Source organism: Mytilus californianus, unplaced genomic scaffold, assembly GCF_021869535.1.
Source record: "Mytilus californianus isolate M0D057914Y unplaced genomic scaffold, xbMytCali1.0.p SCAF_5, whole genome shotgun sequence".
In the NCBI taxonomy this organism is placed as follows: Eukaryota; Metazoa; Mollusca; class Bivalvia; order Mytilida; family Mytilidae; genus Mytilus; species Mytilus californianus.
The window spans coordinates 50,969,909-50,997,585 of NW_026262701.1; the positions used below are offsets into that span (position 1 = coordinate 50,969,909).

The 27,677-nt window shown below is 32.1% G+C and overlaps 1 protein-coding gene across 3 annotated transcripts; it reads left to right on the forward strand.

Moving 5' to 3' along the window:
• Nucleotides 1-1,744: 1,744 nt before the first annotated feature.
• LOC127702457 (uncharacterized) lies at nucleotides 1,745-27,384 on the forward strand. Of its 3 annotated transcripts, none has more exons than XM_052206662.1 (8): nucleotides 1,745-2,018; nucleotides 10,048-10,170; nucleotides 10,534-10,685; nucleotides 14,124-14,276; nucleotides 14,579-14,740; nucleotides 19,405-19,631; nucleotides 21,404-24,207; nucleotides 24,699-27,384. In XM_052206662.1, the coding sequence occupies exons 1-7, from the start codon at nucleotides 1,922-1,924 to the stop codon at nucleotides 21,483-21,485; spliced, it is 996 nt and encodes a 331-aa protein (XP_052062622.1). In that variant the 5' UTR covers nucleotides 1,745-1,921; the 3' UTR covers nucleotides 21,486-24,207; nucleotides 24,699-27,384. The 3 variants fall into 3 exon arrangements, with proteins under 3 accessions (XP_052062622.1, XP_052062623.1, XP_052062624.1); XM_052206663.1 differs by having other exon boundaries at nucleotides 21,404-24,049; nucleotides 24,541-27,384; XM_052206664.1 differs by having other exon boundaries at nucleotides 21,404-23,548; nucleotides 24,541-27,384.
• The last annotated feature ends 293 nt before the right edge of the window (nucleotides 27,385-27,677 follow it).

Sequence of the window (27,677 nt, forward strand, 5' to 3'; positions counted from 1 at the left end):
AAAAGAAGCATGTGCAGGAAAATACTTAAAGGAGGATTACTTTCCCTTACCACATGATGTAGATATTTTAGAAAGATTAATCGACAATGCCTCAACACTAGAACAAAAAGTTGTAACTGAAATAGAAAAAATAAGTAAAGATGATGATTCATTGTTTTGTCAGAATGGAAGACTAAAATCAGGAAGGCAAAGTCAACACAATTTCAACGAAGACACAATACACAGTACAAGATGAACATTTTCATTGCAGATGAGATAAAGCCGTTTAATAAGACTCTTGTTAAACTAAAAGAAAAGTGTAAAGTAACTAGTTGGAACAAGAGAGGGAAAAAAGAACTGACAAACAAAAAAAAAAGAAAACGAGAGAACAAGTGGAAAGTTGAAGCAAGAACAAAGCGCAGGAAGTTAAATAGATGCAAAGACATCTATGAACTATTTGGTGGTCATCTCATGTCAGAATGTTTCACTCCTGAAATGGGGGCGTATCAGATTACCGAAATAGAAGATACATGTACATTTATAGAAAACATTTTTTCAGATACCCTTAGTGAATTTGACAAGTGTCGTTTGGCTGACATGGTGAAAGAGGGTTGTTTCCGAGAGCTGGCCCTTGAATTTATTGAACAGTATTTGTACCAATAGTCCAATATTATAATGTGACACAGTTAAGTGAGAATTGTTATTGTTTATATGAGTTTACTTTATACATGTATCTAGTCAGTCTACTTTCAAATTATTTTTACCTCATCTTCATATTTTATTGATGGTTATTTAAAGCCTTTTGTTATTATTATTAATTTAATGGTTAAGCTTTTTGTTATTTTTATTTTTTTCTCTGTTCTTTTACATAATACATTTTACACATAAGTGCTTGTAGGATTTCAGATTGTGCCAATAGATTTGTCATATTTTGTTGATTTTATATTACGTCATACATTGTTCTCGCTATTCTGTATTCCCATACAACGGAGTTATCTCTCATTTGTAGAGTTATCTACTCTTTAGAGAAGGAATTTTAATATATATTACATGTACAAAAATTTTGGCTTTTCTGCAAATATTTTTACATATTAAACACACAAATATCATCATGATCCTGGTCTCAGATAAAAAAAAAAACATTTTTCTGTGACATGACATAAGATTTGTTGTTCTGATGGGATCATTAGGTCGCCCAATTAATTAATTAGTAAAAAATAAAAGTGATGTTTAATAGAAAAATACCTGTTCTTTAAATCTTGAAAATGAATTTGCTATGTTGTAACTGTTAAATTCACATTGCTAGATGTTCATGATGTTGTTTTTTTTTGTTATAGATTTATCAAACAATTTTTTTTTCATATACAGACATTGTTTCAAAAAGTTCATGTCCCATGCTTGCCAATAATGAATAAACATTGAGTCCCATTCCTGTAAACACTGCAAAAAGTGCTTGTCCCATTACAGTTTGTACCGGTCCCATGCATCAAGAAATTTTGACCGGTCCCTAAGGTCCCTTTTAGTAAAACAATGAGAATCCACATGCGAAATAGGTTATATATTGGTCCCAGATGAAACCAATCTAATTAAAATTAAATCATTTAATTGTTCTCTTTCTGATATGAAGATATGAAGCGCATCAAGGAACTAACGAAACCCTACAAGAAAGTTCAAATATTAATTAGAGTTCTCGGCCTTAGTTCGTCGATTGCACTGAAGGTGGCGTCTGTTGCATTTAATAACCAATCAAAATTATGACAACAAAGAAAAAGCGGTAAAATCAAGCATTGGAGGAAAATAAGCAAAGATTTTTTTGGAACACCCATTTATTTAACAACTTTCAAAATTTACAGAAAAGATGAACAAACAAAACTCATAACAATTTTAAACTGGAAATCGTTTGACCAAATCATTTTATACATTTTTTAACCTCAGCCAAACAATGTCCCAGCAAACTCTTGCTCACTTTGTTTTAGAGAGAAATATTCGACATTCACCGAGGCGATCCCCATTGCGCACTTTGCATACAAGTCTTAGTGGTAAGTTAAATAAAAAAAAACTGATAGCAAATAACAGAACAAGTTTCAATTACAAAAAAATTTGGGATATAGATTTCCAACATGAAAAAAATGGCCTATCCCATACAAGTACTTTCACCATTCACAGGCACTTGTTTCTATGCATGGGAAGGTGGACAAAGTAAAGATTCTGCTTCTGTCAGATAATGGCCACAAATTATCAACCAACTGGTTATACTACCATGGGTTTGGTGCACATACAGAATCACCCCCCTCCCTCCAATATTTTTGAAATTAATTCAGCTTTGACAGCCTCGACTGACAGTGCTGATACAACCTCAGGAGGAAGAGTTCCATTCCCTGATGGTTCTTGGGAGAACGAGTGTTGGCCATAATCACCAGAGGCCAATGGTATCTGGAAGCATTTGTCGTGCATATTTCTCGACAGTCCTTTCGGTGACTGGTAATGTGGTATAAGACGACCTTCCTTTGATATGGCCACTTTATTGTTCTTTATTTTGTAGAGCATGATGAGTCACGTTTCTTTTCTTCTTTGCTCTAGGGATGTCCATTTTAGGTGTTGGAGCATTGTGCTAACACTCAAGTGGTTATGGTGTTTGTTAGAATCAATTTTGCCTGTGTGTACATTGCCTTTCATTTAGAATTATCATTCTTATAAAGTGACAATTTGTGGTATAGATCTATAAGTATACCCCTTCCTAAATTAATTTCCTTTTAAGGTTCATGTGGACCCTTCGTCTAAAATGGCTGCATTTTCACCTCAAAATTTACTCTGAGTACAGACAAACCTGTGCATCTGGAAAAGTTTTAAGGCATAGCATGCCCTAGATAAATAAAATTCAAATATATTTTATGTTTTAGAAAATTAAAAACTTAACCGGATTTTGCAGTGCACTTTTTTTCATTCCTCCAGAAGGTGCCAAAATAAACTAAGTTGGGAAAGAGGTTTGAGAACTTCCCCACAGGTAATAATTGAAGTGAACTGTTTTGATTGACATGGACAATAGATGGACAATAGATACCTGACAATAATTGGTGATTTAAACTGTGTACCTGAGTGGACCGTATCAAGTGAAACTCAACTGTTTGTTAATTTTATCATCTTCTGCAAGGACGAAAAAAAGTGCACTGCTAAATCCAGTTAAGTTTTAAATTTTCTAAAACATACAATGCATTAGAAGTTTATTTATCTAGGGCATGCTATGCCTTAAAACTTTTCCAGATGCGCAGGTTTGTCTGTACTCAGAGTAAATTTTGAGGTGAAAATGCAGCCATTTTAGCCAAAGGGTCCACATGAACCTTAAGTCGATTTCAGGGCTCACGCTAACAGGCGATTGGGGCGAAGAATTCACTTTCACGTCTGTCAATTCTCTTTGCTCGACCCTCAAAAGCAATCTCTAGTTGCCCTGGTGTTCACAATACTCGCTTTCAGTCTCTTTCGCCATCGGCAATTTTCAATTTTTACCAAGTCGATGAAACCGCAATTTTTCATTTAAAAGTAAAAAAATTCAAAGACATAAACAATTTATTTCTTTAGAAAAGAGGAGAAAGTATTGACTTTACAGATTGATTGTATGTAATTTCATACAGACAACTTTTTATCACTTCTGGTACTTGTTACTAGAGAGCATACAATTGTACATCAAAACATTATGATTTTCGGAAAAAAATAAATTTGTTACTTTATAAAAATGTGTTGAAAATTGCCTTCAGTAAATTTTCAAACCATTTATTGCATTAAAAATGTAATATTCCTTTCCAAATAGCTTTTCAAACATCGTTTATATTTGTAAATTTTCTTCGTTCGCTGCCATTGAAATATTTGTGCGAACTACTGATCAGAGGCAGGATTGATCGGAACCGGACCAGATATGAATGAAATCAGTATTCTTACAATGATAAAAATCTACGGATCCACGAATGCCACTGTTGACAGAAGAATGATGATCCCAAAAGGGAAAATTACGCATTAACAGACTTCTGGTTAGATCTCCTTGCTTAATGTATATATTTCCATTTATATGTATTGTTTCATTTTATTGATTAAAGTTGCTTAACTTTGTTAAATTTATATATCTTTTTAATGAGAAACAATGAATTTCTTAAACATGATCAGGGGTTCAAATTAACATTTGGTACTGGAAGGTCCAGGACCTTTGACACTCCAAACTGAAAGGTCCACAACCTAAATTCCAGGTCCTATTTTTACTTGAAATATTTCCTAACATAGTAAGATACAAGTAACAAAATTAATGTGCTGTTGGTGTTAGGTCAACTTGTTTCATTGTCAAAGTCACTGTTGTATAAAATATTTAATAACAATTGTAATTGTCTTGTATATTATAAATTCGGATAAATTTTTTTGTTATTGAGGAGGGTGTCACCATGGGTGGGTGTCTTGTCTCAACTATTGGTAATTTATTACTACTTAGTACTTAAACCATTTTATAAAACAGTTCAAATTCAAAGCTCTTTAAGCAGAGACGTATATACATGTGTATATATGTCTCTGGTTTAAGTGTATCATATCTAGTTGCACTATTATAATGCATTAGTTCCTCTGTGAAAATAAGATAAGAAACTTCCAGATTTGTACTGGTCCTTTAAAATTGAGAAGACATTACCTCTTGGAATTGTAGTAATACGTTTACACTATACAAAAATCTACATGCAATATCAATATTATTAATGATAAAGAAAATTACTGTCACATTTTTTTGGATTTTGAGATGAAAATTTATGAACTAAAAGTAATTTTGAGTTTCTGTAAAAAAATATTTCCTACTTTTTCTTTCTTTTCAATATATCTTTTGGTTTTCAATTCTAGTGTTTATATTTTATCATCATAGATGTATTTTGTCAACTGCCTGGAATTATTATTTTTTCATTGTATTTGATCGGCAAACCCGGAATTACCCTTATCCGCTCAGGAATCGGATCCGTTTTTTTTTTTATTTTCTTAATTTCCGGTTTTTTGGCATCCAATGTTTTTCAATGTTGTTTTGTCAGTCAGATACGATTTTACTCGGATTTACACATTACTAGTTGGCAATTTTCGGTATAAAGCTAGCGGTTGAACAAAATGAACAGCGCTGTCATGAATAATAATAATGAAAATAAATTTTGAGATTGTTTGGAAATTTTTGTTTAAAAAGGTCGGCAAAGATTATTTTTATTTTCTTTCAAACCGAAGGTCCATCGGGCGTAGCTTTTAACCAAAACGAGAGTCCGACTGCAAAAATGGAAGGTCGCGGACCTCGGACCACCGCTAATTTGAACCCCTGATGATAAACAAAATAGTTTTTTAAATGAATTTTAATTGATATATTATACTTTCTTTAGTGTTTCCTGCAGCTTTTGAAAACAGCAGGGTAATTTTTTTCTCAGAGGGCACTCTAGGCGCGATTGGCTACACTTTAAGGGTACCCTTTGTGCAGAGGACTACACTTGTAGGGCACTCTTTACATAGATATAAAGGCACTGTAATGCAGTGTTCTCAATAAGAGCCAGCAAAATCCGCCGCCTATTGCTTGTTTTGTGCCGGCTATTAATTTATTGCCTAAAAATATGACATATGCGAAAATCGCATAGTCGGGATATGTCGTATATCTTTTTTTCTACTAACTGGTTCCGAGTCTTCCGCCAGGCGTAAATAATATAAATGTAAACGTAAACTAGTTTCAAATCATTTGAGCGTTTGAAACAAAGCGATAAAATCGTGATTGATGTTGACGCGGATATTTTATACAGCTCAACATGAAGAGAACGACCAGTGACTACTTTTAGCATGAGCTGGCTTTACAGTGGAGCAAAGATAAGAAAGCTTGCTTAGTGTATTCGCTGGAGTATAAAGTAAATTAAACACAGTGAAATCAGTCCGCAACTGACGAATTCTAGTCTATTCAGAACATGGTTTAAATCGGCACCTAGACAAATATTCGTTGAAGATATATTGTTTTGAGTATTTTAAGCAAAAAGATTAAAATAAACAATGGGCATGGCCAGAATTAATTATTGTTTATTTTCAAGTTCTTTTTGTTTCTTTGTGTATTTTCTTTGGGCAACTATATGTGTATTCAAGGTATTGAATATTTATTATGCATGTTTTAACCAGTTGATATTGATGACAGGGACTCATAGCTTGCCCTTTTATTGCTTCTTATTTTTTCATGATTAAACAACAGCTTGGGCAATGCCAATGGCTTCATTGTTTTTTAAGTTGTTGAGGAAAAAACACCAATAACTACCTGTATAGAGTTAAAACAACAAACATGTTAATTATTTAATTGATATAAGTTATTAATTATTTGAAAAGAAACAAATCAAATCAAAACATCAGTTACTTGAAGTAAATATTAATATACTTATATAAGTAAATTTGTAGGATATTTATACAAGTGTATTTTATTTACTTGTATAGGTGAATTATTTTTTGGCTTAGTTATGTCCCTTAGACATTCAGATTTTTTTACTTATACAAGTAAAAAAGTCATCCTATCTTCTTTTCTTGAATTTCTTAGGACTTCTTTGCTCTTATAGAATTTTTAATTGTCTGTCCTTTGCAGATGTCTTTACTAATCATTTAAGTGTAACTTCATGGACAATGAAAATCTCATTTGTCTGTTATGTTCAGAACACTGCTCATTTACAAGCCCCCAAGGGGCAATTTTTGAAGGCCTTGCACAAAGATCTTATTACATGTATATATGCAATTAGTTTCTTTTTTGAATTAATGAGATGAAACATTGAACTCTAATAAAAAATTATGAGCTAACCTGAGAAAAATTGTTAAAGGCATGTTTTTACATCTCAAAACTTGAGAATTTTTCGGGATTGTAAAAAAAATTACTTATACAAGTAATTTTTTGAGAAAATTAAGGGGAGATTTTTCAAACATTATAATTTACTTAAATAAGTATATTATTATTTACTTCTTCAAGTAAATAAAGATTACTTGTACAAGTAGTACACCTGACTGTAATAACAAGATTATTTTTCAACAATGTACTGAATGAAATAAAATCCAACCCTAATTTATTTCTAAATAATTAAAAAGCAGAAAACAAATGAAAAATATTATTTGGTGCTGAACTGACCAACTAAATGCTGAAATTACTTAAAAATATGTGCCTATTTGATCAGATGCTGATTTGACTTTGACTACATAGTTCCTATATCCTATTTCCCAGATTTAAAATTTATTAGTTTTCTAGCCATATTTTGTCAGTTGCTTACTGCAGGTTGACAGTTTCCTCAGGCAACTCTGGTTTCCTCTAAATATAAATCTTACCAGATTTTGAATGACTGAATAAAGCAAAAATTAATGTTCTCAGTGAATTCTATTTGAAACTATAATACAAGACGCTAATTATAAGAAATAATATGAAGTGAAGACACAATTATAAGTGCTATTCCAGGAATGGATGTATGGGGAGGGGGAAGGCAAATTAATTGAAAAAAAAAATTGCATGGGCTACTTCACATATTTTCCCAATCAAAACTTAAAGTTAAGGAAAAATGAATTAAAATGTTATTCAAATAAAAAGTGCCTTTCCCTCCCCACACAATCAATTCTGGAATAGCCCTTAGTGATAAAGATTTCAATAAGAAGAACATTGAACATGCAAGGGGTGAAGCAAGCCATGTCATGTAAAATCTGCAAAAAAAAAATCACATTAATTTTTAATTTTTGAGCAAAAATTTAAATGAGCTACTAAAAATGGACAAATTAACATGAAGAATAAGAGGTCAAAATCTACTCAGAACAGCCCAGATGCCACCTCCTGCAATCCAGATTTTCAAAATTCTCTTAACAAGAAGGGGGATACCTCCTCGCGCCTGCGACAATCGTGTTGGGACTTGCGGCCCTCATGATTGCCTCCTACTTTATTATTCTTCCTCTTATTCAAAAACTTATTGAGAACACTGGTAATGGATAGGGATTTAATCGAATATACCATTGTTTCATAGTTATTGGTAAGAAATAAAGATAGTTATGTATATTAGGTTGTTAATTTAATTCCTTTTTGTAATAAATTATCACTTCTAGACTCATACGCTCAGGGCCTAATCTAGGATTTTGAAGAGGGAGAAGTGACTTCTCCTTCCATGAGAGAGAAGGAAGAAGTGGTCAATTTCTCTTGGAGAAGTGAGGTTCCATTACCGTTTCGGTCGCGTCATGTTTTCATGCTTATCACTAAGAAAATTGTTTTATATTCAATAAAAGATATACTTGCAGTTTTTTCATATGTTATTGTACACAATGTATATATATAGAAAGTTCTTAATAAAAAGGTTTAGACAATATATAGTTGTTATTTATTTATTGATACCATTGTGTTCTAAATAAAATTTGTTGATTGGGACATGAGGGAGTAGCCTAGTAATATTATCATGATTCTGATGCATTAAATCCATGTGCATCTGCCTCAATTTATTTTAAAAAGTCCAGAAAACATATGACTCCCAGTTTACCTGATGAATTTCAGATGACTGGGAATTTAATTTATATCACCACTTTTCATTATTTTGTAAAACATTATTGAATGTCCAGGACATTATGTTAGTTGTAAATTGAGATTATCGTTGAAGATTGTAAGTCTATAAATGAAAATATCTTTCAATCGCATATTAATTATCCGATAAAGAGCTAATTTCTATCATTTTTAAAAAATATCATCCATATCAACGAAATGGTCGTGAGAAAAAATCCTCTGCTGATCACTATCTGATAGAGTGTCGTATGTTAACAATCACATTATCCATCAGCTGTCTTTCTACCTTTTATATTTCAATTTTTATTCAATCAATATTATAAATCTACCGTTAATTCCCACCCTTTACCTACCGAATAGTAAAATTGATCGACTCATGTAAGTTATAAAAATAAAACAAATCAGCAGAGTGATTACGCAATATCCTCAGATGAAAATCATCGTAAAATGATAACTTAAACAGACGGTCAGTTTTCCGTTAGAATAGTTTTGAAAGTTATATCTGAGGATGTTCAAAGTCGCCGTTGTATTTATTTAAAATTGATTGTTGACAGTATTAGTTCTGGGTCGTTTCGAAAATCTTGATTTTCCTTGTCAGTCGCCATTTTTTTACCTGTGAGACTTGTCAAACACAAGTTGTCTCCCTTTTACCGATTTTGATAGCGATTTGACTTCGCTATGAAGTCAGTCGGCCGGCGAGATTTAGCGATTTTCAAAATTCTTTGGTGACTTAAATCGTCATTTCGCCGGCAAGATTATGACCTGCATGATGATACCCTAATATAGAATCTTGATCATATTCATAGTCATTTAGTTAGTAGTTTCTGACTGACAAGAGGACTAATATAATTGTGCAACTAGAAATGATCAACTGAAACAACTGTTACTTTAATTGTATACTCAGGTATGAATTGAACAATATAAAAAAATAGATAAATAGGATACATATGACCCTTTATATTATAGTAAAAATCAAAAACATTGTAGCATTGCAAGCAAGCACTTCTCCCTATGATTCTGAAGTAGTGTGAGCCCTGGGTTTCCCTTGAAAATTTATATTGGCAGCACTTTTATTTTCATGTTTTAATTCTTGCTGAGGTTCCTTGGTAGCAGAGTGGTCTAAGTAGTTAAACAACTGGATCACTAGCCTGTCTGTCAACACTAAGGTTGTAAGTTTGAGTCTTGCACATGGCTTGTTTGTTTTCCTACTGATGGTCAGAGGTCCTCAAAGGGCACTACGTCTTCTTCCACCAATAAAAACTAGCCGTCACCAAATAACCAACAGTGCTGAAAAAAGGCGTTAAAACATCAATCAATCAATGCTGCGAAAATAAACCTGCTGCTAACTTTTCTCTGTTTACAGTTGTCTATTTTGTAGAATGGCAGAGATGTACACACAACCTATATATCCTATTAGGGTTCATGTGGACCCTTTGGCTAAAATGGCTGTGTTTTCACCTCAATATTTACCCTGTCAACCTTATCATAATGTTGGCAAAGCAGTTATTTTTTAACTCCAGTATTTTATTTTTCAGGTAGTGATGCTGTTGCCTCTCCAATGTCACCAGATGAGGAGGTTATTAGACAAAGAGGGCAAATTAGAACCAGTCCAAGGAAAAGGGCATTCCAGACATCAACCCCTGCAATCACAGATATTGGTTTGATCATTATTTCTTATTTAAATATAGTAAAATTTAGGAACTATGGTGTAAATGTCAGTGAGACCAATAAGTTCCTTAAGTAAAATATTTTCAATGAGTATAATGTATTGAGTCGTGTTTCATTCTGTTTGAATTTTTCAAATGTTTGAATTTAGATTTTATGAAATACAAACTAAACACATATTTGAATGCAATTTTTCTTGCTGAAGGTGGGTGGTTCTCTCCCAAAACTCCAGCCTCTTGCACCAATAAAAACGAGCCTCCATGATTTAACCATTTTACTAGAATAGGTGATAAATGCCCAACAATCAATCAAATACATTTTTGAATAATAACACATTTAGTTGATCTATGTTATAGGTTTGTTGGACACATCATTAGATACCAGTACTACCTCATCTAGTGGTTCACGTACACCGACACGTAAAAGTGCAGCAGATGGAGTTAGGAAGAGGCTGATGTTGTCGACATCTTACATCAGTAGTGATCCAGAGGATAGTCCTTGTCCTAAGGTTAACTTATTACGTTTTAGTAATGGATTCAGTTTCCGTTGTCAAAATTTTTATCTCAAGATATTTAAGATCTGTAATAACAATACAAATGGCCATGGGCTAACTTTGAAAACTACCAACAAATAAAAAACTTTTTGAGAGATAAGTAACAGATAGGTTATTCTAAAAATATGTTCTTAGTCTATTATCATCTGACAAAAACTGTATTGGTGCTGATATATAAATTTTGTGGGCGTAGGTGAAACACAAATGTATGTCTTCATGGAATAGCTTTCTTTAAGGCATAGGCCTAAAAATATATATGTGTTTCAGGACTACCTCCTGGCAGATAAAAATAGGTAGGTGGGTAAAAAAAAACCCAACAATTTAATATTTTACATAATTCAAATAGGGAAATGTTCTTGAATTTAAATGCTTATCCAAAAAATTCTTTTCTTTAATGTTGCTTAAATAACTAAAAATGTCCATAGAATATGTAAGGGTAGGTAGGAAACAACACCATGTGTTTTCTCTACCTTATATGCAGAATTTGTAAGGTCTATTCCATTTAAAAGAATGTACCAGGGTCGGACGGCAATTATAAAAAATCCTGTTGGTTGTTGATGTGTTGAAGCGTTTATGGCCAGTGGTCCTTGGTGTTTAGAGAAACTAAGTATTGTTGGTTGTTAGGCAGTTAAGCTGCCTTATGCGAGCACCATAAAATTGTGTTCTACCCAATAAATGCTGAAATATGTGCCATTGTTATTATCTAGCAGGCTATTATGTTATTTATAACTACAAATGTAATTTGACATTTTTTTAATACTTTTATTTCTGGAATACAAAAAATATGACCAGAAAAACCTTAAATGATCGTCGAACTACCCAAAACTTTTGAAGTTGCACATAGGAAGTAGTGCTCAATAGAAATCCGTACGTAGTTTATTATTCCGTGTGCTTTTGGCTACGATGTCAAAGAACAATTGTATGAAATATTTCATCGCTGAAAATCGGTAATTACAAGTCGTTTATATTTCCCAAATGGCAAAATGCGCAGGAATATTGTTCACGTACAATAAATCTTTATGATAGAGGAAATAAAGTTATATAAGTGGGCTGTAATTTTTAACTTATCTTGCCAAATAAGGTTGTTGTTATTTTATGAATGAAACGAGGTCGTGAAACAGATGCGGAAATCGACGTTGATGGGATGTTTTAAGTAATGTGGACAACTCGTCCCCGAGACAAGTCGAACCGAATCCACTCAAACCTTCTAAGAAGACAACTTTGACCGTTTGTCAGATTTACTTAGGGTTTCATAAAATATTAGACTAACATGTCTAGCGGAGCCATTAATCTTTTGTTTGTGCATTGGGGTCTATTTAGTGGTATTTGGAGGGGCCTGAAGAAGGGAGGGGTTTACTATAGAACCCTATGGGATTTTATTTTTTTAAATTTTCAAATGACTATTTCACGAAAACAGTAAGTGATAGACACATGCAGTCTTCAGTAATGAGAACAGGACAATAAAAAAAATCAACCAAAATATAGGGTGAGTCACTGGGGGTCATCCCAACCCCTTTCAATTTGAAAATGTACTTTTATCTTGTAAACCGTCGCGATCCCCACCCCTAAACAATATATATACTTGTATGGGACAATAAAAGAAATCAAATGAAAATAATTTTGGGGAGTCCCCGGTGTCGTCCCACCCCCTCCTGTTTGAGAACTTGGAAATGGTGGAGATCCCCACCCCTGAACCATATATATTCATGTATGGGACAATAAAACAAATCAAATGAAATATAGGGGGATTCCCTGGGGTCACTCCAACCCCTCCTGTTTGAGAACTTGTAAACGGTCGAGATCCCTACCCCTAAACCATATATATTCATGTATGGGACTATTATAACAAATCAAATGAAATATATGGGGAGTTCCTCGGGTCACCCCACCCCCTCCTGTTTGAGAACTTGGAAATGGTCGAGATCCCCACCCCTAAACCATATAATTATATTTAAGTCTCCCAAACAAAAATTAACTTTGCCGACCTTTTTAACCATCAGTATGGTCATTTTAAAGCCATATTACTATTGAAATTGTATACCCCTCCAGGGATTTTTCTAGTATTCCACAGGGTCCAAATACCGGACCCATTCCTTCACAGGGGCTTGTTTAGTGTGTCAAACGAGGTTTTACGGTCAATGGCGGTCGCTATCCTATGTTTTATATAGGATATACACATCTGACACACTAAACAAGCCCCTGTGTTCCTATTGGCAATGGCAGATATCCTACGTTTTTCCCAGAAAACAATCTCAAAATTTATTTTTATCTTTATTATTCATGACAGCGATGCTCATTTTGTTCAACCGCTAGCTTTATACTGAAAATCGTCAACAAGTAATGTGTAAGTACGAGTAAAATCGTATCTGACTGACAAAAACAACATTGAAAAACAATGGATGCCATAAACCAGAAATGAAGACGATTACAATACCAGATCAGATTCTGGGGTCGGATAAGGGTAATTCAGGGTTTTGCCGATCAAATACAATAAAAAAAATAATAATTCCAGGCAGGTGATAAAATACATCTATGATGATGAAATATAAACACTAGAATTGAAAACCAAAAGATATATGGAAAAGAAATTTATTTTTATCTTTATTATTCATGACAGCGATGCTCATTTTGTTCAACCGCTAGCTTTATACTGAAAATCGCCAACAAGTAATGTGTAAATACGAGTAAAATCGTATCTGACTGACAAAAACAACATTGAAAAACAATGGATGCCATAAACCGGAAATGAAGACGATTACAATACCTGATCAGATTCTGGGGTCGGATAAGGGTAATTCCGGGTTTGCCAATCAAATACAATAAAAAAAATAATAATTCCAGGCAGGTGACAAAATACATCTATGATGATGAAATATAAACACTAGAATTGAAAACCAAAAGATATATGGAAAAGAAAGAAAAAGCATGAACTATTTTTTACAGAAACTCAAAATAACTTTTAGTTCACAAACTTTCATGTCAAAATCCAATGAAATGTGACAGTAATTTTCTTTATCATAAATAAATGTTAATATTAAATGTAGATGTTTTTATAGAGTATACATATATCTACAATCCCAAGAGGTAACTTCTATTCAATTTTGAAGGGCCAGTAAAAAATAAGTTAAATATATTCCAGTTGGTTCTTGTATTATCATGAAACGACTTCCGGTTGGTTGGTGTTAAGAGACATGATACATTCCTCTTGGTCCTGGGGGTACTTAAAAATTGCCTTCTGACCCTAGTACCTCCTTTTTAATGGAATAGCTCTAAACATGGTAAACAATATAAAAAAGTATATATAAAAAAAATCCTTAATCCTCAAATATTCATTGGCATTTGTAAATTATAGATTTTTAGAAAAGTTCTTTACCTAATGATTCATTTTTTCAGGGTTTAACACAATCAGCAGCGAAGAAGCGTAAATCTAACAAAGGAACAAGTGAAATGCCTGTTTCGATAAATAAGAGATTATCTGCCCTTAGTTCTGAACAATTAACAGAATTGCTGGGAAACCTTATTAACAAACATCCAGATCTGAAAGAGGTATTTGATATTTTCCTTATGAATGTAAAATGTGAATTTACCTATGATGTTACATTTATTAATTATGATTAAAAAAAAAAAAGATCAATCAATCATTGAAAATTTTTATTAATTGTATGATTATAATTTTTATGTTTTTAAACATTTTATAAGTCAACTATCCTGTTCAGGCAGATATGACTGTGTATTTATGCATATAACAAAGCCAATAGGACCTACCATAGTATAGAGAGCAGTTCTTTAAGTAGATGCAGTTTGTTTTAAAAACAATCCAAAGTGTTACTTTTCAAATTTTTTTTCAGGAAGTTGAAAAAAGTTTACCTAAACCAGATATTGGCCATTTGATGGACAATTTGGAGTATTTTAGGAAAAATATTTTTAAGTCATTGCCAAATTCAAGGTGGGGATCAAGCAGGGATGCATTTTGCTTTCGTAGAGTAAAAACCCATGTTGAAAACTTTAAGGTAGGTTTATACAGAACTGTGATATAGATTTACATATCCTCCAAATCTTGTGTGAGCATTGTACTGTTAACTACAAACCAAAGAAATGACATAAAATTACCAAATTACCTTTAAAACACCACAGGGTTCGACATTAACTTTTATACCAACTTGTCCAGTTGGGCAAGTGCCCTATTACTTTTACTTGTCCGAAAGTGAAATCTACATGCCCAAACTTTTACATGCTATTTTTGTGGTTGTAATGTAGTACATGCAGATAAAATATAGTTATCATGTATATGGGGTGTAAATTGATTATGGAGTATGAAAATATACTATGAGGCATATATGAGCCGAGGAGGGAGGGAAAAGATCGATGAATATACGGGAATTGGATCATTTACATAGAGATACTTATTTCATAATAATTTATCTAAGAAATGCCATTTCAAGTAACCCTTCTTGATAAACTGACAACAACTGACAAATTTGTTAAAGTTTAATTTCATTTTCTCTTTCAAGCTTTTACGTTTTTCCATCTTAGGGAAATACACATCCGATGTCAAATTATAAAGTTAGAACAACGAAAATAGACCTCCGCTTTCCATTGGTCGGTGGGAATTACACGTGCGTCGGAAACGCCCGAGTGGTGTCCCGATGGATAACGATAATGACGAAGCAATGCCGCGGCCGCCTGATTGGCCAATATTTTTAAACGTGATCTATTTTTGGTAAAATGGGGAATTCAGTGCGAACAATTGACAAAATATACGCATTGAAGGGGGGTTAAGACCACTTTACTCGACCGTGCAGTGTTATCACTGAGTAATCTATGGACAAAACAACAGACACTATTGATTTTGTGAAATTTTAATCATATAACACTTTTTTTTTCACTTGCCCGATCGGACAACCAAGATGATGTTTTTACTTGTCCGAATACAGCATTAGCTTGCCCCGGGCAATCGGACAACCGTAAGTGTCGGACCCTGCACCAAAATAAAACAAAAAGATAGACCAGCATTTGCAAAATTCCAACTAGCACATGATAAATTAGAAATTACATGATTTATGCCGGAAAAAAAAAATATGTCTATTTACAGTTAACCGACCAACCCTAAGTAATTTTATTTCCGTCATAAAGTAAAAATTAACCGAAATTGTGTCAAAAGCGAAGTTAGTTCCCAATAAATTTAATCAATTGCCAATGTTCAATGTTAACACTTTGCAGCAATTTTTTCCCCCAACCAATAACCAAGGGAAGTAGTCCAATCATTAGAAATACAGGTAAATCTGGTTCCATGGACAAGGAACGATTCAAAATCATGTCGCAAAAAATAAAATGAAAAAAAGAAATACTGACCTTACTACCCTAATTTTTTTTTATGATGTAACCTTAAACAGACATTGGTTGTTTTTTTTTGCCTTATTTTAAATCAATTCTTAAATGATATGGGATGACCTGCAGTTTCATTTTAATGTGACTTCAAATATGAAAATTCATGAATGATCCAGTCACCTACATTTTAAGCATGTGTGACTGATGAAATTGAACAATAACATCCATAGCCCAAACATACAATGGGGTATATATAAACTATGTTTTCGCTACAGTCATATCCTCACTATAGATCTCAAAATTCAACAGTATTCTGCCTTTCATGCCTTCACAACTTTGAATATTTCACATTTTAGGTATCCATTGTCATGATTATTTTTTCACTTTATTCCTGTTATATTATGAATAATTGAAAGTAAATAAACAAACATCGTGTGCCCTAAGATGAATTAGGTCTTTAGATATATCTTAATCTATTGGCAGATATCAGTCAAAAGCACATATTTTGAATAAGTCTTCCATTGGGGAAATTAAATCTTTTCCTGTAATTTTTAGCTCACCTTTCCGAAGGAAATGTGAGCTTTTACCATCAGTCGTCGTCTGTCCGGTGTAAACTATTTCAAACAATTTCTCCTCTGAAACTACTAAACAGATTCCAACCAAACTTAAGCTGAATGATCCTTAGGGTATCTAAAATAAAGATTTTGTTTTATTTTCTGTTTTGTCAAAAAACTTGGCCGCCATGGCTAAAAATAGAACATAGGGGTAAAATGCAGTTTTTGACTTATATCTCAAAAACTAAAGCATTTAGAGCAAATCTGACATGGGGTAAAAATGTTCATAAGGTCAAGTTCTATCATGAAATTTCAGATGAATCTAACAACTCATTGTTGGGTTGCTTCCACTAAATTGGTAATTTTAAGGAATTTTGCAGTTTTTGGTTATTATCTTGAATATTATTGTCTCGCCTTGAAGGAGTCAAAAAGCGAGACATAGGTATGCTGTTTCCGGCTGCAGCGGCGTCAGCAATGTATTAGTTTGTGATTAGGTCTAGTTCATGGTGAACCACTAGTGGTAGGTCAATGATATTTGGTATGCAGTTGTATTAGCATTGGCACATCTCATTACCATGGAGATAATTTGGTCCTGCCCCCTCAGTCAAGGTCTATTGACTTTGAAACTTTACTTAGTTTACATGTATTAGTTCGTGATTAGGTCAGTTTCTGGGGAACCACTAGTGGTGGGTCAATGATATTTGGTATGCAGTTGTATAAGCATTGGCATATCTCATTTCCATGGAGATTATTTGGCCCTGCCCCCTAATTATGGTTCATTGACTTTGAAACTTTTACATAGTTTACAAGTTAATGTTTGTGTTTAGGTTTGTTTAAAGGGAAAAATGAAAAAAATGAAAAGTCAATGGTATTTGGTTTGCAGTTGTATTAGCATTGGCACATCTCATTTCCATGGAGATTGTTCAGCCCTGTACCTTCAGTCATGGTTCATTGACTTTGAATATTTGCATAACTTGCATGTTAAAAGTATTGCTATTGTAATTTCAACATTTGCATTATCAAAATAACAAATAAGCGAGACATATCTCTGTGTTAACAGTTTGTTATAGATCGAGATAAACTGTAAACAGCAAAAATGTTCAGCAAAGTGAGATCAACAAATAAGTCGACATGACCAACATTGTCAATTGACCTCTTAAGGAGTTATTGCCCTTTTAAAGTCAATTTTTAACAATTTTTCATAAATTTTTGTAATGTTTTACAAAAATCTTCTCCTCTGAAACTACTGAACCAATTCCAACCAAACTTAAGCTGAATGATTCTTAGGTTATCTAGAATAAAGTTTGTGTTTTATTTTCATTTTCCTCAGAAATCATGGCCACCATGGCTAAAAATAGAACACAGGGTAAAATGCAGTTTTTGACTTATATCTCAAAAACTAAAGCATTTAGAGGAAATCAGACAGGAACTTAAAGTATTCATTAGGTCAAGGTCTACCTGCCCTGAAATTATCAGCCAAATTGGGTATCTGATTTATAGGTTATTGCTCCTGAATTGATGAATTTAAGGAAATTTTGCAGTTTTCGGTTATTATCTTGAATATAATTATAGATAAAGATAAACTGTAAGCAGCAAAAATGTTCAGCAAAGTAAGATCTACAAACAAGTTTTTATATGACCAAATTTGAAAATTGAACCCTTAAGGAGTTATTGCCCTTTAAAGACAATTTTTCACAATTTGTTCATCTTGTTTGCTTACTTTAAAAAATCTTTTTCTTTTTAACTGCGGAATCAATTTCAGCCAAAATTGGGCTGAATGAGTTTCAGAGTATTTAGTATAAATTTTGTATTTTATTTCCTTGTATGTCAAGAAACATAGCCACTATGGCTAAAATGGAACATAGGGGTAAAATGCATTTTTTTGCTTTTGAAGAAAATATGACAGTTACAAAGAACATTTAAATGACATTTTTAAGCCACTCATTAATATATTTTGAAAAGCAAAAATAATCATTGATGACAGATTTAAGCAAAAAATTACAGGTGAGCGATTCAGGCTCTTGAGAGCCTCTTGTTAATTATAACAAAAGAAAGTATTGTAAGAGCATTGATTGTTTTGCAAATAAAGTCAATTGGCACAAAAACGAGATCAGTCTGAATTAGAACCTTAGAGGGCAGAACTCAAATTGGTCCGAATTGCAGAATGACTAAGTTAAAACACTTTCATTGAAATTAAATTTATGTTACTTTTTATACGCTCCTTTATGGGACATAATATGGTATACCGTTGTCCGTCCGTCCATCATCAATATGTCGGACAATAACTCAAAAATGTTTATAGAAGTTTTCATGAAACTTTGGTGAATTGTTTATATCTATTGACGTGAGCTCCCTTTCGGGTTTTAAAAAATTTAGATTTTACGTTTCCGAGTTATGGGGTTTTATTAATTAAAATAGATGATTTTCCAGTTTTCAGACAATAACTCAAAAATGCTTTGAGCAGTTTTCATGAAACTTTGGTGACTGGTTTATATCTATTAAAATAACCTCCCTGTAGTTTTTTTTATAAATTTCTGATATGACATTGAGGAGTTATGGAAAATAATTCTTGGAAAAAGAGATATGCGTATCATGCGCTCATGGTGCTGCTCTTTATTATATAACGTATTGAAGCCATTTCTGTGACATGATATGCTCTGTTATTAAAGGTCACCATGTTTTATTTAGTCTTTACTTGGTATGATAGGTGTATGTATAAAATAAGAGGCATAAAGTGCATGTTTTCCAGCATCAAATGTTATACATGTATATTATATTTGTCCCTTTTGCAGAGTACATGTATTAGTCAAGGTAAACAACTTCAGGATGCAGGGTCATGGGAAGCTAGTCTAGAGTACATACTACAAGCCTGGGAGTGTGTAGGTAATACACCTGACTGGGACAATGTAGCTCACAACAAAAGTAAAGAAATGTGTTTCCGTAACCTAGCCACACAGTGTAAAAAATCCATCAAGGAAAGCAGTTTAGACAAGGATGCTTATATATCCATCAAAGACAGGTAATTCATTTTGTATACACTATTGCAAAATGGTATTTTTATGACCCCGCTGTAGTGGAGGGGGCATTAAGTGTTACCCCTGTCCGTCTGTCCGAACTTCCCCAAAATTGGTTTCCATTCTCCAACTTTAGTTTGCCTCAACCAACTATTATAAAACTTATACACAATGCATATTACCACAAAACACAGATCAAGATCGAAATTGGGTGGCGTCACTTTAACCATTCATGAGTTATGCCCCTTTATAAATGGAAAAATATTAAATCTGTCATTTCAATTCTCTGACTTTAGTTTGCCTAAATCAAATGTTATGAAACTTATGCTTATAATCACAAAACAGTCTTAATTACGTGAATCCTGCACCTGTATATGGAAGTTGACTAGTGCGTTTATACAAGCGGGGGCATCTGTGGCCCATAGACACATTCTCCATTTATTAAAGTTCTTTATTTAATCCTGGACATTTGAAATATGATTTGTTTTGTTATTATTGATATATTTGATAGAATCATTATTTGGATCAATTTTAGTTTTATATAGATTATGTTTAATGTATTGTCCTGAACATGCATGAAATATTTGCTATTGGACATTAAGCAACCAACAATCAATCAATCAATCATGTCATATAGGAAGTTAAAGTAGCATTTTTTCAATTTCTTTGTCCATATCTCTTTAATGACTTCGATATGTATGATTGCTCCTTTTGAAGCTAAGACATTTTCACAAATGTGGTTTGATTTTTGAACTTGGGTAAACCTATTTTTCTATTTGTGAAATGAAAACTAATAATAACTTTGTTCTTCACTGTGAGAGGAATTAAGGATATTGACCTATTTAGATCCTATTATTTGATTGATTAACCTGTCTCTGTTGTTGGATGGATATTGTTGGTGAGTGTTTTCATGCACTTGCATTCACATTTCTCTAAAGGCCCATATGAGTGTACCTTTAATATTGGTTGGATGGTTGGTCATGTGGACAATATTTGCCACCATTTAACTGCTATTTATATTCTGTAATATTTGTGATTTTTAATTTTATATAAATCATTGGTCCTTCCTGTGATGTTTTGATATTCATAACCAGTTTAATGCACAAATGCATGCACTGCATGAATAAACATTTTTTTTAATATAATGATGATGCAATCCTGTGCAGTTTGATTTTGAAGAAAAAGGCAAAATACAACCCTGCTTTCTAAGTAAAGAATAAAATTATAAAATAAAAATCCAAATTATTTGATACTTTCACAGGAGAAAACAAAATAATTGTTACTTAACAATATAATATTTTTATTTAACAGGAGTAAACAGTGAAATTAGAAATAGAAAGTAGAAAAAATAAAAAAATGAAATTGCTAGACCCTTTTATCAGTCAATGGTATAACTCTATAGGGTTATTAGAGAAAAATAACATACATTTGTTATTGTGGACTAAAAAATCCTAAAACTGTGATAACATATGTATGTTACATGTTTTAAAGGGGCAATATACTTTTACACAATATATGCGGTGCCGTGACACTAAAACGGCCTAGGGAGATCACTGCGAGTTCTATTGATATTATTATTGTCTTTATGTATACTAAACTGTAGAAAGTTTGCCAATCATGCAGAGTACACTTATGTTATACCATTGACAGTGTATAGTATAGATGTAAAGTGTTCAATAAAGTTAGAAAGGATATCGTTTCTTTCAATTTAGTAAAAGGTTTCAAGAAAATTATAAGTAAATCAGTTTAAAATTCAGAAATTAGAATTTTTTTGTAGGTTAGAAGAGGCTGTTTCAACAAACAACCAGATTTCACCATGCATTGAGATAGTTGACAAGAAGATACAGAAAATTAAATAAAGAAAACGTTACCAGTAGTAACATGAGAAAGAAAGTGAAATAAAGAAAGATAGAAAGATTCAAATAAAGAAGATTTGTTCAGTAAAATGAAGTTACAAAAAAATCAAACAAGATTTTTTTTTAAATGAAAATAATTAGTTAAGTTTGTCAAAATTTACAATAGAAATATTTTTATAATGATGAATGATATATCATATATATATATGACGTCATTCCCAGTTTACTGCAACTGTTCATATTTTATTTGCTATATTAACTAGTGTATCATCTGTTACATGATGAAATTGTTTATATTTTAAATCAGATTGATTATGAATAATTTTATATTAGACTATTAAATGCTAAATATTGTTTTTATCAAAACACATATTTATAAGATTTTTTTAATTGAATTTTATTTATTACCGAAAAAAAACACTGCAATAAATTAAATTTCAGATGTAATCAGAACAAAATGAATAAGAATAAAATGACGAAAAGTTAAAAAAAAAATGTGGTGTCAGTAAAAATAATATGTGTATAACATTGAAAGATTATGGATGTGTATAATTGAGAATTATTTTGTTACCATGTTTGTTAAACAATTTTCACATACGGTGCTACCAAATGTATATATTTTGTTATACTTTTTGCTGTTGATATATATATATTAGTAGTATGAAATGTATATAGTCACATGGGGCATAATGTTCCACATGTTGACTTTTTTTTAATGAAAAATACATGTGTATTACAATAGTGTTAATTATAGTTATAAGTCAAAACCATGGTATGTAATGATGTCTATCAAGTGTATTTGTGTGTATTGATCAAATGTTAAGATTCTGACCAAGAAAAAAAGGTAAAAGAAAAAAAAAGAGAAAAATATAGAAACATTATTTATGTATAACATAACAAAAGGTTAGAATGAAATGATGAAAAAAAGTCTTTAGTATTAGAATGGGCCTTTAATTATCCCTGTAAAAAGTTTTTATAGGAAAAGAATTATTTTGAATGGAATTTATGTTGGATAAAATTGCTTGATTGATCCTAAATTGCACAAGTAAAGACTTTCAATTTCTCGTGAAGGTTTTATATGGTCCCCCTTTTTGATGTATATTCATAATTGAAATTTTTATAGTTAAAAGTTCTGAACTTAGTTTATATTTTGAATTATTTTATTTTTGCCCTTTAGTATAAACATCTTTGACTGTGTTTGCTCAAATGTTGCTGAATTTTCATATTTTGTACTGTACTGATCAAATGATCAAATAGAAAAAAAATTTGCTTCCAAATCAATTCACCATTTCATAATCTAATGCATTCTGGTTAATATTTTCAAAAGCGTACACCAAAATTTTGTGATTGGTTTAAAACGTTCTAAACAATGGAAATTCAACCAATGACGTAACGTTATTTTCATTTTGGTGTACGAACAATAAGATTACCAAGAATCCTTTAGATTCTGAAAAGGCGAATTGAGCTAGCTATCAAAATATTAGTATCAAGCAATTATTTTAAAAAGTGATGTTTAAGATGGAATGCTTGGTTAACGGTTTCTTTAAAATACTTAATTTGTATGTTGTATAAGAAAATGAAGGCACTAATTTAAGTAAATGTAGACTAATTTTATTTACTTAATTGAATTAAATAGAAAAATTTTGAATACATTTATCGTACTCAGACTCAGAAATCAACCAATCAAAATACTGGACTTGGTTCTTAGTCGATTTTAATGACCAAAAGACCTAGTCGTAATGTTATATATTCACACTTAGCATAGATGTACAAAGCAATTATAGAAAATATGTAATTATTATTAGTATTATTGATCCATGTATACAGCCACCTTGAACTCTCTTGAGGGAATTCAGACTTCTACAAAACAACTGCAAACTTGAACTATTTAAGACATTCCTGTTAGAAGCTGCATTATTTACTCTTTTTTTAGCTCACCTGACCTGAAAGGTCAAGTGAGCTTTTCTCATCACTTGGCGTCCGTCGTCCGTAAACTTTTACAAAAATCTTCTCCTCTGAAACTACTGGGCCAAATTTGACCAAACTTGGCCACAATCATCATTAGGGTATCTAGTTTAAAAAATGTGTCCGGTGACCCGGCCAACCAACCAAGATGGCCGCCATGGCTAAAAATAGAACATAGGGGTAAAATGTAGATTTTGGCTTATATCTCTGAAACCAAAGCATTTAGAGCAAATCTGACAGGAGTAAAATTGTTTATCAGGTCAAGATCTATCTGCCCTGAAATTTTCAGATGAATCGGACAACCTGTTGTTGGGTTGCTGCCCCTGAATTGGTAATTTTAAGGAAATTTTGCCGTTTTTGGTTATTATCTTGAACATTATTATAGATAGAGATAAACTGTAAACAGCAATAATGTTCAGCAAAGTAAGATCTACAAATAAGTCAACTTGACCAAAATTGTCATTTGACCCCTTAAGGAGTTATTGCCCTTTATAGTCAATTTTTAACCATTTTTCGTAAATTTTTGTAATCTTTTACAAAAATCTTCTCCTCTGAAACTACTAAGACAAATTTAACCAAACTTGTCCACAATCATCATTAGGGTATCTAGTTTAAAAAATGTGTCCGATGACCCCGCCCGCGAACCAAGATGGCCGACATGGCTAAAAAATAGTACATAGGGTAAAATGCAGTTTTTGGCTCATATCTCTGAAACCAAAGCATTAAGAGCAAATCTGATGAGGATAAAATTGTTCATTAGGTCAAGATCTATCTGCCCTGAAATTTTCAGACCAATCAGGCAACCCGTTGTTGGGTTGCTGCCCCTGAATTGGTAATTTTAAGGAAATTTTGCAGATTTTGGTTATTATCTTGAACATTATTATAGATAGAGATAAACTGTAAACAGCAATAATGTTCAGCAAAGTAAGATCTACAAATAAGTCAACTTGACCAAAATGGTCAGTTGACCCCTTAAGGAGTTATTGCCCTTTATAGTCAATTTTTAACCATTTTTCGTAATTTTTTACAAAAATCTTCTCCTCTGAAACTACTAAGACAAATTTAACCAAACTTGTCCACAATCATCATTAAGGTATCTAGTTTAAAAAATGTGTCCGATGACCCCACCCGCGAACCAAGATGGCGGACATGGCTAAAAAATAGTACATAGGGTAAAATGCAGTTTTTGGCTCATATCTCTGAAACCAAAGCATTTAGAGCAAATCTGATGAGGGTAAAATTGTTCATTAGGTCAAGATCTATCTGCCCTGAAATTTTCAGACCAATCAGGCAACCCGTTGTTGGGTTGCTGCCCCTGAATTGGTAATTTTAAGAAAATTTTGCAGCTTTTGGTTATTATCTTGAATATTGTTATAGATAGAGATAAACTGTTAACAGCAATAATGTACAGCAAAGTTAGATCTACAAATAAGGCAACATGACCAAAATTGTCAATTGACCCCTTAAGGAGTTATTGCCCTTTATAGTCAATTTTTTACAATTTTCATAAATTTTGTAAATTTTTGTAAATTTTTACAAAGTATTTTCCACTGTAACTACCGGGCCAAGTTCACTATAGATAGAGATAATAGTAAGGAGCAAGAATGTTCAGTAAAGTAAGATCTACAAACACATCACCATCACCAAAACACAATTTTGTCATGAATCCATCTGTGTCCTTTGTTTAATATGCACATAGACCAAGGTGAGCGACACAGGCTCTTTAGAGCCTCTAGTTTTTGTAAACTCTTAATTCTGCAAATGAACTGATCTTCAATTGAATTTGAAAAGTACTACAGGATGACCATGTAAATAATCAAACTTTCTGTTTTAAATTACGCAAGTAATATTTTCAACAGCAAGTATGTGTACTTGGCACTGCTTAGTAAATCTTGCATTATTTTGAAAGATTTGCAATATTGAATAAAGAATGCATTTATTTCTGAATTTGCAGTACTGCATACAAATGGGAGTAGGATTCATATGTTGGTGTTTAGATCTAATAAGAAACAATGCTTTATGAATTTTGTAACTGAAAATCATTATTTCAGAAAAAAAGAAGGAAATAATATTCAAAATATTTTTGTTTTTACTTCCAATTGAAAAATGAAGATACTTTCAATATATTCAATATTTTGGTCGAACATATTGAATTTACAACATATTAGTTTCCTTTGTTCTTGTCATGAACATGTATCTTTTGTCCTGTAACACATGGGACCCATTGAAGTTATAATTTCATTATTTGCAATAGGTTTTGTAGAGTGTTCCCTGGGGTTAAACTGTGATATTAATTAACAATTGTTCAGGTGGTCTGGTTTTTTTTCTTTTGTACATATGGATAATTAAAGATCGATTTGTAAAAAAAAGTAGTCCATGAAGAAAAAATGTAAAATATGAAAGTAGATTACTTCTAGTTATGTAGGATGTGTAGTATTTAGAATAGATCAACACAACAATTAAGGTTATATTAAAAAAAATTATATGAGTGCTCGAATTGATAACTTTTCATTGTTTATGAAATTGTAATGAATTAAAATAACATATCCTTGTCACAAATCTGCATTTGTGCCAGACTACCTTACAATACTGACTTGCACAAGCCTTCATCTGAACGGATAAGTCTTCATCTGATTGGATAAATCGGCAATGTGATCAGTTCAAGCTGTCCATCATTTTATTTATGTTAGGCCATACAAAAAAAATGCCTAGGTTCTTGGGCCACTTTTTAAAATATTGATGAGGGAGGGAGGCCTTTTTTTTCAGAAGAAGAAAGTTGTCTTTCTTTTTTTCGAGAAATTTCATCAAATCAACTGCTTCAGTTGGTAGCTAATAATCATAAAATACCATAAAGAGTAAAAAATGTTAGACTGAGGTCATTTTCTCAAAGCAGTTCATTTTTTTAAGTTATTTCAAACTTGTTTATTGTGTTTAAACCATAGAAAGCGGATATGTATTTTAAAAAGAATAACAGAATAGAAATTCGATATGTGATACATACAGAAGTCTGTTTTAAAAGTTTAAACAGTTAAATATGCAATTAAAATATATAATTAATATTAAGACTTCTTTAGTTTGAAAGGTCATTTGTCTTGAGGAGATAAAAATATCTGGTTATTTTTTAAATAAAGTTGAATTAAAAATCAGGTATTTAAGTTAAAAATCAAAAGCATTGTCCATTTATATAAATAACATAAGTAGGGAATTCTTATTCCACCATTCATGTTTTGAAACCTATTTAAAAAATAAACTTGTTTTCTCTATGGTTGTGAGTTCAAACCCTGGCTTTGGCAAGGTGTGTTCGACTCCCACCTTATTTTACTAGGTTTGACAGTTTTCTTGCTGAAGGTCTGGGTTCTCTATGGGTACTCTGGTTTCCTCCTCCAATAAAAACTGACCACCATCATATAGGCAAGTGTGCTTAAAATGGCGTTAAATACCAACAATCAATCATATTTGTCCCTTAATTTATTGTTTTACCAATCCTTGTGCAATGTTTCATTAAAACTTTGTCATATTTTTGAAAACTTTCTAAATTATCAATGCTTAAAGATATCTTGTATTAAAAGTATAATTTTGTTTAATAAACTGATTAGTTTATGAAAAAAAATGAAATTTCAGGAAATTACGAATACCCTAAAATATTTGGTTAAGAATGTCATTCAATAACATATTTTTACAAAACCTGAAAATATGGAAATCTTGGAACCAAAAATGCTTTCAATAGCATAATACAAATTATGATGAAAGTATATATCAAAATATGTATTGTTTATCAAAAGTGTAAGAAATTATTACTGTATCAAGAGGTTAAATTGTGAACTTTTGAAAATATTGTACATGTACTGTTTTAATATAAAAGTTCATATTTTAAAGTCAACAATGATTAAATTAGTTTGGAGTTTATATGAATTTAACAAATAAATCATTAAAATTCTTTGTTGTAATTTTGCTTTAGACTAATATAGTGGTTTTTTGTCTAGACTTAGGCGATGCAAGATATAGGGACTACAATAGCCTTAACTATTTGTATAAAGCTATATATTTCAGAAGGTGAAAGACCTGGATACTTTATAACTGGTATGCAATTAGGGTCCTCAGTGTCCAAGGGGTCTAAGTAGTCAAACTTGTGTATCACTAGCCTATCAACACACAGGTTGTTACTTGTGAGTTCGAATCCAGCACCTGGCAAGTGTGTTGTCTCCAATCTTAATTGACTAGCCACTAGGA